At 38.6% G+C, this 12,589-nt stretch overlaps 1 protein-coding gene across 9 annotated transcripts in view; it reads right to left on the bottom strand.

The window, feature by feature from the left end:
* Positions 1-239: 239 nt before the first annotated feature.
* Positions 240-12,589, bottom strand: part of phactr2 (phosphatase and actin regulator 2) — a 55,507-nt gene continuing 43,157 nt past the window's right edge. For all 9 annotated transcript variants that reach the window (XM_036574410.1, XM_036574418.1, XM_036574412.1 and 6 more), the window contains 8 exons: positions 10,669-11,146; positions 9,388-9,551; positions 7,698-7,854; positions 6,178-6,233; positions 4,287-4,348; positions 3,199-3,336; positions 1,967-2,043; positions 240-1,656 (listed from right to left, as the gene is read on the bottom strand). In XM_036574410.1, the coding sequence (XP_036430303.1) occupies positions 1,641-1,656; positions 1,967-2,043; positions 3,199-3,336; positions 4,287-4,348; positions 6,178-6,233; positions 7,698-7,854; positions 9,388-9,551; positions 10,669-11,146 (1,148 nt within the window). In that variant the 3' untranslated portion in view covers positions 240-1,640. The remainder of the gene's footprint in view (positions 1,657-1,966; positions 2,044-3,198; positions 3,337-4,286; positions 4,349-6,177; positions 6,234-7,697; positions 7,855-9,387; positions 9,552-10,668; positions 11,147-12,589) is intronic.

Genomic DNA, 12,589 nt, shown 5'->3' with positions numbered 1-12,589 from the left:
TTCATGACAAATTCAAGGAGTGCTTATAGGCTAGAGTTTTCAAAATTCTTAGACTAAATTTCAATTAAAATTAAACTATGTTCAGTGTGAGATTGTGCTAATTAAACACTATTTCTTCTATTTACCAGGCACCAATAATTGTGGAGCTGACTATACACCCAAGCTCATTTAGTCTGATGGAGGAGCAGTGTGATCATTTGATCTAAAGAAACCTTTTCAAACTACATTAAAACAAGCAGTCTGGTTCACAGCATAGTGGATGTATTCACATGTATTATATGCACATTCTGTACAACAACTGATTAAAAATAATTTAAACATTTTCCAGGATACGCGTTTACAATGATAAAATAATACTCTCAGCATCTGACAAACGTACGTATGTCTGGCAACATCATCTGACATTAGATAGTTCGATCCCACAGCATATAACAATGCAATGTAATAACGCTATATTTATACAGACAAGCTATGTTTAAAATGGATTTGTTGTTTTCTTGATGATCCAAATCCATTTTTTCTACCTGATTTGTTTCACGTGTTCTGAGAGCACACCAAAGTGGTCCAGATCAGAAGTGAAAGGATGAGGTTTCATTTGTTGAGACAACATGCAAAAATCAACCTGCTTATGCAAATATCACATTTGCCTGCCTTTGTTTAAACCTGGTATGTAGTATGTTTGGATGTTTCTGTTCACAAAGAAAATTTTATTTTTTTTTTTTCTTTTTGGGGTCCAGTTTTGTCACTTAAACCTGCTGCCTGTAGTATTTAGCCCTAGCTCAGTCCAACTGAAGGTCAAATCATAAGAGACTGTAACTCTAAAACCAAAAGATGGTGATAATCTTAAAAAAAAGTAAACAGCAGTATGAAAACATTTGGTCTTTTCTGGAAAAGTTACAGCCTTTCACATAAAACTGCTAATTGAATGTAACAGAAAACTACTTTGATTCACTTTTATGGATACTACCAGTCTGGATAGAGAATAATAACGCTAATAAACAGTTCTAATGGTTTAAATGTCCTTTTCAGCTTGGTTTAAAGTAATGGTAAGAATCAAGTGAGTATGATTTTTAAAATGCTTTCCACATGCATGAATATTCAGAGCTACTATGGGACTCCACACTGTAATACTGCTTTAAAAACAGTTACAAATACAAAACAAATATCCTCAGCACACTGCCGATTTAGATATGCAACAATGGCTTGTCAAGGAGAAGTCACTGTTTGTCCCTTATATTGTATGCGTGAGGCATAATGCGAATCTTCCTTGATGGCCGTGGTAAATTGCAAAAAATGTACAAGTCTTGTCCTTAGTGTGTGCAAAAAATAACAAAAAAAACATCAAACTTAAAAAAAAAATAAAAATCCCAGGACAGACCAAGGCACCTGTCTGCGTTCACATTTGTTCATGTCCAGCAGTCTCTCTCTTTGTGTCTCTGCAGTTCAGCTGTGCTCCAGTCCCCTGGGCAGTTGACAGCGATGGCTAGAGACAGGCCAGCCGGAGCGCTGCCAGCGCCAGAGGACAGCCGATGTGCAACAGGAGCCCAACTGTTGGCCCCGCAGCAGGAAGCGTAGTGGAGGGACAGGAAGAGAGAGCCCAGCGCGGGCAGCGGTCCAGAAAACTCACGAAGGAGACCGCCTCAGGGCCGATGGAACCTGCCAAGGCACATAAGGAGCAGACTCTATTTTAGCACCATTCTCAGCGGGAAGCTGGGAAAACAGACCTAACTAAAATTTATGGGAAAACAAAGGGGGAAGCTAACAAGCTCCCCTTATTGGCATCTACCTCTTATTAAAAACAAAGGTAGATATTATATGAAATACAAATCCAAACAAAACAAATAAGTGCAATGAATCATATACTACATATACGCTGGCCTAAACGCATTGTATACTGATGCAAGACTAATTGCACTATACTGTTGTTATTAGCAGATTTATCAGGTCTATTTGGCAGCTGACTTACCTGGTAAACTGTTTACTCTCTTCATGAACTTCCATCTCTTTGCTTTTAAACTCATTAAGTTCCTTGCGTATAGCAGCCTGTGAGAAAGAAAGATCAACATGAGGACTTGCATTGTTCTTTCAGAAGAGCACTGTCTTCAGCAAAGTTTAAACCATCCAGATAGACGGCAAAGTCTATCTAGATCATGTTTTAAATGTTTTAGGATTTAGTTTCAACATTTTGTATATGACTAACCACAATTAACATAATGTTTTTTATTAAATGAAAAGAAAAGGTAAATCTTATTTTCACTTAAAAATCTGTAATACTGGGTGCAGTGGCCAGTAGGTGGCACCTTAATCTTAAGAGAAATCAACACCTGGAATAAGAGTGATGATCCTGTGACTACAGATCAGCCCTAATGATACTTTCCTGTATACTGGTCTACATATGACAGAAAGAAAAAAAATAGCAATAAAATGAAACTAAACTGTAAAAATTAGGACTCCATGTACACAAAACATTATACGATAAAGCAATAAACCATCATAGGCCATGCATTATAGAGACTTTGCTCTTGTTGAGGTTTGACAGGACATTTGTAAACATTTATAAAACTGTGACAAAATACAACATGATAAAATACACTAATGTTCAATAAATAATCACATTTAACATTAACAATCATTACAATTAAATTCTGTTCCTCTGGCAAGCAGTGAAGGTTGTTATCAGTAGGCTATTGTTTCCAGCCAACATAACGATTAATATTTGTTTCATCTGGAGCATAATTAATATCCTAGTGATTAACCTAACTGTTTGTATTAACCTAAAAATTTACACTGATGGTAATTTAAAGCAGTGCTTAGCTATGTTTGTACTTTTCTTCTTGTAAAAGTCTGAAGGGTTTTTAATATTGCTTTTTAATAGTCAAAGTTTGTGCGTGTATTGAGTGTTTTACAACATTTCTGGCTCTTACCTCAATTGTTTTCTAATTAGATTTAAGAGGAATTATAAATGTACCCTAGCCAATTAATATTAAAAGAGAATGTAAATACGCCCAGAGTGAGTGGTTCGTCTCCTCAGTCTGGACCTGAGCACAATGTTTTTCATCACTGTCAAGAGACTCCTGTGCTCCCTGCTGCTTTTTCTTAAACCAATGTGTAATGACAGGTTCTCAAGCCTCCATTCACCAGCACTCCACTCCATGATTAGTGCATAAAGGAACAGAGGTGAAGAGGAAAATGGCCTACTTTGTCAGCGGGCGTCAGCCTGGTCCAGGGTTTGTCAGCACGACGATCATAATCTTTCGCCTCAGTCACCTCCACATACTCATTGAAACGCAAGATCCGCCTGGCCACCAACTCGGCGACTGTGGGCCGGACACTCAGCTGCAGAAAGAAAAACGTTATATTACTTGTAATCTTTTGAAACATTCTACCATTCCTCCAATTCTGTTTCTTGCAGGATCCAGTTAACACAGTTAACTCAAACAACCCTGTATCCATCTCAAAAACACACTAAACTCACACCAATACAGTTCTAATTATAGTTCTAATAGTTCTAATAAATTAAATTGAAACAAATTTCCTTTTACCCCAAAAATAGCCCACCAGTTAGACGTGTTTGCTCTTTTAGTTTTGCACTAGATCTTTGAGGCTAATGTGGCTAAAATGTATTGGACGTCTATTCCACCCAAAATCTTTTCTTTTAAACTTCTGTTATATTAACCAAAGAAAATGAAAATGAGAAACGTGAGTGAAATTGATTTTTTCATTAACCATTCCTTTTAGATTTCATAACAGAAAGGTACACCAAAAACTAAGATATTAATATCAAAGCTTATTTAAATAAGAATATACTGGACTTTGATATACTGCATTTAAACCATTTTATGCTGTTTGTGAAATTCAAATCATATTGTTTGTTAATAAAAACGTAGCACACTTTACATCATTTAACTTTTCATCCACCAGAGGGTGCAGTGCACCACAAATTCTTTTTCTGCTGGAGATGATATCATGCTTGGGGATTCTGTGCTCAAGTCAGACAGTATAAGACTGTAAAGAAAAATACTTAAAAATACCTCTTGGGTTAACCCTGTAAACTCCAGGTTTATTCTTCAGCTATTTATTAAGATTTATAATTCAGCAACTACAAAATCTATGAAACGAATAAGTATGTTAGAAAGTTAGGAGAGTGAGAAACTGCAGGGTATGACAAACAGAGGTTAATGTGCAGAACATAATGAGGATTCTTATAGTCTAATAGTCTAATAGTCTAAACTGTGGAAAACTTCAAAATAAAAGTTGAAGGAGATGCAGTTAGTGGAGGTCCATACCTTTCGGGAAAGCCGCCTTTTAATTTCTTGCTTGGCCTCGTGCTCCTCCTCCTCATTCTTCTCTGCAGCGACATGAGAGAAAATGAATGATTCACATTGTACAAGATGCATGACGTCTATGTCACTCTTACAGGAAATTAATTAAATTAACCATTCATTCTGATTTTTTAATTTTAGCTAATTCAAAAGAAATGATGCCGTGTAGCTCACACAAAACACATAACAAAAATGACTAATAAACCTGATTCACATTCCTTAGCTGAAAACTACCTCTTGTAGTAGTGTGGCAGCCTGTAAATGCTTAATTCCTGATCTCTGACATGGCCCTCTTCAAACAGGATTTGTTTTCCATGGGGAGGTGGGATAACGCCAGCGTACCAGAGAACGTCTTTAATGTTTACCTCTACTGCCTTTTTTCCAGGATCAAATAGAAAACAATGTAAAACATTTAATTTAGGCCTTATTTCATTTACCCTAACCATCTATCTTGCTAGGCTATAAATGCAGTGTCATTAGAATTGTTATTAGCTTAGGAATACACAGCCAATGGTCAACATCACAGCACAAAATCAAATACTTTTTGTGTCTTACACATCTTTTAAAGGTCCAAGTTAAAAGGTAGGACACTTGAAGTAGCACAGTACATCTTAGCTTGTCTTTAGCCACAGAGAACAGAAGTAAATGCTTCTTTAAGTGCCTCTTACTTAAAGTAATACTTAAAACTCTTCTGTGAAAAAAATTCTGTACTTTTCCACAGTACATCATAGCATTTTTACCTACATGTCAATTCACACAGGATTAATATAACCTGACATTACTTCTATGGTTTTATAGAAGGTAAAAGATGCCGGAATCTTTACGGACACAGGAGTGTGCAGTTGGTAAACATGACGGACATGGTGCTCTCAGACGAAACTAAAATCACAGAGAAATACCTGTAAATAATAAAACACAATACCCCACCTCCTCTTGTAAAACCAATCCCATCCGAATAGGGCATAAGACACTGCAATAACAAAAATGCTGAATTTGATGAAATGCTGAAAAACAGTTTTAAAGGAACAATAGAAAATAAGTGGGAAACCAGACAGTCAGTGACTGGCCGACATTCTGTTAAGTGAATATGAACCTTGTTCTCAGTCTCGGGCTTACACACACTGAGTGCACAGGCTATTTGAGTGGTCAAGAGCACAAAGACACACTGTTTCTGCCTCAGTCACCCTGCATTAACCATCCACCAGCTTGTTCAATCTTCCTCAATCTTCAGTGCTCAGAAAACACAATCATTTTGATACTACATTTCAGCTAATCAAACATTTCACTTTTCTTGGTACTCTAAATCTGGAATATGTGAAATTGGTATTAGTCAGACCTCTTCAGATGTTCTACACAGCCTGTATGTGCACAGTCAATCTGTTTATGCCTCCTGCTGTCTTCAAGAACCAAAATTGGAAATACCAACTTACTGGCCTTTCACGTAGCACAGGCAAGCCATGAGTTTTCTCCTCCAAGCATAAGTAGGCACTTGGTATATGGTGGTAATTCTGAGAGATGCACTGCAAAGCATCACATGTATCAAGGTGTGCTAGCCTTTAGTCTTCCACGTTGGTGGTTCTGATGAAAACACCCAAAGCTAGACTAGAGAAACGATCTACAACCAGCAAAATTAGGAACAATCTGTGCCTGCTTCATAGGGCATCATTCAATACAGCTTAAAGCTAACTCCTATCTGCTACATCACACCAAAACAAATTTATTTATTTATTCAGCAGCCTCAAAGGCTAGAGGCGAGGCTAAGTGAGAGCAAACATTAAAGCCTTACTTAGATTCCAGGGGCTATGCAAATGTGATCATCTCCTTGTCAGTACAGGATAAACAAGTGTTTACTCACGTTTCAGAATGTTTCTCTGCTCCAGCTCTTCAGTCGTGGGTCTCTGACTCAGCCGTCTGTAGATGGAAGACGAGCCAAAAAGCCAATCAGAGTGCTAACAACAAATCTCTCAAAGAGTACTGGCAAGACAGTGACCCCATAAACACTGAGCACTAAAAGAAAAGTTACAAAGGAAATGTTCTACAACTACAAGGATGAAAAACACAACAAGAGTGATATTATAAGCTCCAATTAGGAATAGCCAAATGCATCAGTTTAACATGGTAAATGCACATCCTGTTCTTTTTGTGATTCAGGCACTGATACAAACTGATGCCACAGGTTACAGTAAAGCCTCATTATAAGTTTCAGAAGATATTCAGCAGTCACAATTTACATGTTTACAGAACACAGACTTTTTCTTAGAACCTTTCTCAAGAAAAAAAATTAGAAAAAAAAAAAAAAAAAAACTTAGGAAGACATTGAGGCCCAATGTCCTCTGTGTGTCAAAACAGCTCCAACCTGCGCAGGCATGGACTCTATAAGACCTCGAAGGTGCCCTGCCGTATCTGGCACCAAGACTTGCAGATCCTTTAAGTACTGTATGTCATGAAGTGGAGTCGCATCAGAACAGACTTGTTCCACCACATCCCACAGACGCTCGATCAGACTGAAACCTGGGAAATTTGAAGGCCAGGACAACATCTTGAACTCTTCGTCATGTTCCTCAAATCATTCCCAAACAATGTGCATGGCTGAAAGAGGCCGCCGCCAGTGGGGAACATTATTGCTATGAAGAGGTGCAACATTTGCAACAATGTTTTAGGTAGATGGCAGAACACTGCCCAGAACATCACACTCCCTCCACCAGCTTGTTTTATTCCCACAGTGCATCCTGGCGTCACCGTTTCAGAACAGACATCTTCTTCCATCGCTCCAAGATCCAGTGCCGATGCTCACATGCCTATTACTGTGTTTTTGACGGTGTACAGGGGTTAGCATGGGCACTCTGACTGGGCTGTGTAACCGCAGACCCGTATGAGCAGGGTGCAATGCACTGTGTGTTGTGACCACAGAAGTTCTTCTTTTGGTTTGGATCAGATGGGATTGCCTTTGCTGCTCTCACATATTGATAAGCCTTGGGTGCACAACTCCTCAGACCACTGACGGCAGGTACGCACCATTGCTGACCGGAAGAACCTCATGAGCCTTGCCGTTATAGAGATGCTCTGATCCAGTCGTCTGGGCACACCGATTTAACCCATGTGCAAGTTGACTAGGTCTTCACACCTGCTTGTTTCTCCTATATCCAACACGTCGACTATGAGAACCAAGTGTTTGCTTACCTTGACATGCGCTGCTGTTAATGTTATTTTCTTCATCTGTGAGTGGTCATAATTTTCCAATAAGGTGTTTCAAAATGCTATGCATGGTTTGTTATTCTTCAGCTAATTCCATTTTTATTATTTTTTATTTTAAAACATTTGATACACAATCACTCTAAAAACAGAACCATCCTTCAGGTGCTGAGGCAGCCTCACCTCACTAGTTTGCAGCCGATCTGTTGTCGCAGTTCCTGTCTCTCTGTCTCCGACGTTCTTGGAAGGATATTTTTCTCCTCCAGCTCCTTCTTGCTGGGCCTATTGCCGAGTTTGATGGCAAGTGTGTCTCTGCGGCGGATTTTGCTGGCAAGAGAACCTGTGGAAACAAATATTCATTCTAATCTCTTTTAGGTACTTGCATTCTGCCACCATTAAAATGTCAGAAAATGAGGGTGCGGGTAAAATAAGAGAGAGAGGAGTGAAAAAAGAGAGAACATAGTTACTAGTAAAATGAAGGCTAGTACAGGCTTTGAGGAATGTTTTCCACACAGCACAGAGGCAAAGTCAAATCAACAGAACAATCTACATGCCAAAAAATAATTACACTTAACTAAATACAGTATGTTTTACTTACGAAAACCTCTGCATAGATCAATGCTAAAAGCATATTTCTCTGCATTGCATTCTCTATTTAAATAAATAAGAGGAGATGCCAGAAGGCTGATGCCAGGAAAAAGAAACCTTGTGAATAACACGAAACTATAAATAGGATTAAAAATGCAATGATGTTTTGCTTCCAAGATCTGGAACTGATGTTTAAAATTTAAGCTAAACAGCTAGCAAGCAAATGTTCAAGCATGCATGATCATCCACATTTTCTCAAGGCATTTGTTTCTGCAAAAAATTTATAAATCTTTTTAAAAATAATTGAAAAAGGCTAGAAAATAAACTAAAGTACATTTTAACTGTAATTCTGTTATTTTTTGTACTGTATATACATATTTTCTTCATATAAGGAAGGCATCAACTAGGCACAATACCACTTTTGCTTTCCTAATACTGATGTATCATGTATCAGCAAATATTAATCCAATATTTTTTCATTTAAAAGTTGAACTTTTGAACTATTTTTACTTGAAGATGAGCACTTAACAGCATCTCAAACTACTTCAACACTCTACTACCACACAGGAAGAACTACATAGCTAACAACATCACATCACACAGTGTGTGTGCTATTTCAGGACAGATTTGTTACAGGATTGAATCAGAGTCATTCTTTCTTTTTTCCCCTTCAATGGCTGATCCAGCATTTTCTGCTGATATCAGCTCAGTATCGATACCTGGTATCTCTAACAATGACACAAAGTCAAAGCGTTAAACAACTGTACAGCAGCGGTGGGTAATTTGACGAAACTGTAATATCATGATATGTGAAGATATTGTAACTATCCATGATACATACCACTGTTTTGTTTGAGGTTTGACAAGTTAAGGCTTGATAAGATGAGGTTTGATACGTTGAAACAACCCCAATATGTCACATTTAAAAAAATGCTACCAAAAAACTGTAAGTACAATGTTTTAATTCAATTCACATACAGCACATCACAATATCCAATAAAATGGCCAATTATGCTCTCTTGAGCACCTGCTACTGTGGGGATGGCTAAACCTTAGGCAGCTCTGCCATTTCAGAGCCTCTTCTAAATCTCATCCTATTGAAATATGCAGCTGGGCTGTGTTCTTTAGGTACTGACAATCCTAACAAGAAAACTTGTGATGTAATTTTCATGAAAAAGAAATCATATTACCCACCCCACCTTGCCCTTTTGACAAAGACTGTAATTCAATGTTGTCTGCATTTCCCCTTCTTTCCAAATGTTACGCCGCCCAAGAAAACACATACTGGAGGTATACTCATCCTCTTCCTCCTCCTCTTCCTCATCTCTGTAGGGCACAGGCCCGTCTGAGTCTGAATCACTGGCCTGAGTCTCTCGAACATTGTCAGGAATAACGGTCACTCCCGGGTTTTCCACATTGACCCCCTGTGGCTTCCGGCTTCCTTCAGTCCTGCAGCACATCAATAACAAAGAGAGTGATTTAATGTAGCCTCTCAACACCAACAGCAAATATGGAGACAACCTGTAACCAGAAAAACCTCTGACCTTCAATCATGTTGTTACAACGACCTAATCTCACAATTTGCATCATCTATGATGTTTAATGCTACATCAATATTGATATTCAACAATCCCCTTTAGCAATACACAAAGCTTTTTCATCAACAATGACAGGCACAAGTTCAGAGGCCTGTGTAGCAAGTGGTCTTACACTCACAGACCAGTGATGTGGCACAGGTCACGTGTGCACAGGAAGACAAGGTAGGTCTTTCATTACGAACACCCTTTCTCCCAGAGTTACACCATAGGAAGTTATATCACTGTAATCCACCACCACCACCCTCATTACATGACACAATGAGCCAACTCAAAACGTCAAGCTGAGGTACATGGACACAGTATTAACTTTCATATACATCAGCAGAGATTATTATCTGAAATACAACATTCTGTGACACAATAGTGTTAATAATCACTAATTTGCAATATCTAAACAGATTTCGCCAATATGTTCGGCAATACAAACGTTAGCATGTGTTTTTCATCAGAAACATAGTCAATAAAGATGAAATATCTGTTAGGCACCTTAAATCAACAGTCCAGCATTTTTAACCTAACCTCTGTCCGATATTTAAAGTGAAACAGAGGACGTCTTGACACAAACTACACTCATAAAAAGAAAAAAAAAAATGGGCAGGCAGTGAATTCCCTCAGTAAACATTTATCTGACACCTCTGACTTTTACATGATTATTTTCAGCTTTACAGGGTGACCTGCAGCAGCACATGCACACCATATTTTAGCATTTAGTTTTTTTCCTCCTGACTCAGTAAAAAAATCCCACACAGTGCTGCTTTAAAATCAAGTCTATATATTTCGTTCTTTCAGAGATGGAACAAATTTTGCAGAGGGAAGAATTTGTGGTAATTGGCTCTGCCTGATCACAATAGATACCAGAAGACCTCACACAAAGCAAAAGTAACTGGAACTATTTTTTACTGTGTTGCTCCAGTGTTTGAAGATAACCAAAAGATAACCATCGAGCAGGACGGTTAAAGTATACTCACTGTTGGTCACCATCTGCTGCACTCTTCCCCTCAGCTTCCTTCTCTGTGCTCGGAGGCTCTGCTGCAGCATTTGAGGGAAGTTCATTCGAAGACTCTGTGAAAGACGTCTCCTGTGTGGCTTTGTTCATGTGGGGCTGAATTTTCTCTGGCTCTGCAGAAGAATCTTGCTGCTTATTAGCATCTTCACAAACCTGAGGCGTCTCCTTAACTGCATTCTCTTCCGCACTTGAGGCCTCAGTCTCATTCTTTTGGTCTTTCGTGGAAGAGCTTCCTCGGGTCTTGTCTGTTTCAGGTGGGGCTTTGGAACGAGGTTGGGGAGATCTGGACTGGTTGGTTTTCTTGCCATGCTTGGTCTCTGCTGGAGTCAGTTCTGAGACACCATCTTTGAGGTTCTTCGCACAGGATGTTGAAGCCTGTCCAGAAGCCTGAGACGAACTTTTAGACGTGCCTGCAGTTTTCTTAGGATTGGGAGCTTTAGCTGTAAAGAAAGACGGAATGGAATGAAATTCCTGCAAATCTGAGCAGAAGAGTTCACTATGTAAGAGCAAATAATAGTAGCAATGGTGGAAAAAGTCAGTACATATGACATGTCAAAAGAAAAATTACAGCTTCTTAAAGTCAAGAAAACCAAATAAAGCAATGTCTTAATATTAATATATTACACACATAAAGCACAGATTTACTGTGTTTTAACAACACACTTGTTTTAATAAACTATAAAAAGAAATGTGGTATTTGATTTTCAAATAAATCACGGTTAAGTGTTTGGGGCTTGTTCAAGAGCCTTCCCACTCTGTCTTTATGTATCTTCAGAGATGATCCTTTCTGGTGTCTTATTTAGTCTCTGTCTTAGTCTCATCTCTACAGGCAATGCGATTCTGGTGACTCCACAACAAATGATACAGGTCTCAGTAAATAATATATATTTATAATTTGTGAATGACAACACAAACATTCTCTTTCAGATTTTAGAAATCTCTGTTAGAGACACTATGTTTCAAAGAGATTTAGAACTACATACACAGTACAAATGCAAATGTAAACAATGCAAACAAAGATGAACATTTAGATTTTGAGGAAATAAAAGACGTTTCTTCACAACAACGAACAAAAAGTTTGAAAGGACAGCAGCAGATACAGAGGTATCCTCCCTGTTCACAAAATGCACACATGCAGATTACATGGCTGAATAAACAGCATGCAAAACATGAACCACACAGGTCATATTCTGGTTTATTACTGTGTATCAGACAGAAAGGCAACAGTGGAGAGTCCCACAGCTTCACCAGCAAAACACCAGACTTGTCATGCACTCAAGCCAGCACATGCACCCCTAAGCGTCAGCAGATGTGGCCGTTCACAAACCTGCTTGCGCAGCAATATCACACATAAAGCACTGTACACAGACTTGTCCAAGCAAATAATAAGGCTCAAATGTGAAAATGGAGAAGTTGTGATAGATGCACTCTGCTCACGATGCAGTGTGTATTTCCTCATTTCCCTTTTAGAAAAACTCTTCAGCTGATCAAACTGCTGAGATAACCCCACCCACCATATGGACATAATTAGGCCATGTTCAAATAACCAGACTGAAAGTGGCACAAATGCGATTTTCTGCCCTAATTTGACACAGATTTTTTTTTCAGAGCTGTGTGGACACGCAAATCTGATCCTTTCAATTCAGATCTGAGTCACTACCATGTGGGGTCCTAGAGCCTAGAACCTTAATGAGAACAGTCAGATTGGAATTCAAGTATTTGAATGTCAAGGACGTTTTTTTGTAAACTTACTAGGACTACAACCTGGTCGCTTTCAACTGAACTTCTCTGCTTTTTTCAATGTGTTGCAATAACTGCAACTGCAACAAAGGTTTAATAACTCTGAAGATGTGTTTTGTTTAGAGACGGCACTGACCCGATAC

Source organism: Colossoma macropomum, unplaced genomic scaffold (genome assembly GCF_904425465.1).
Source record: "Colossoma macropomum unplaced genomic scaffold, Colossoma_macropomum, whole genome shotgun sequence".
Classification (NCBI taxonomy): Eukaryota; Metazoa; Chordata; class Actinopteri; order Characiformes; family Serrasalmidae; genus Colossoma; species Colossoma macropomum.
The sequence above is the reverse complement of the archived record's forward strand: the minus strand, read 5'-3'. Positions and strand labels throughout refer to the sequence as shown.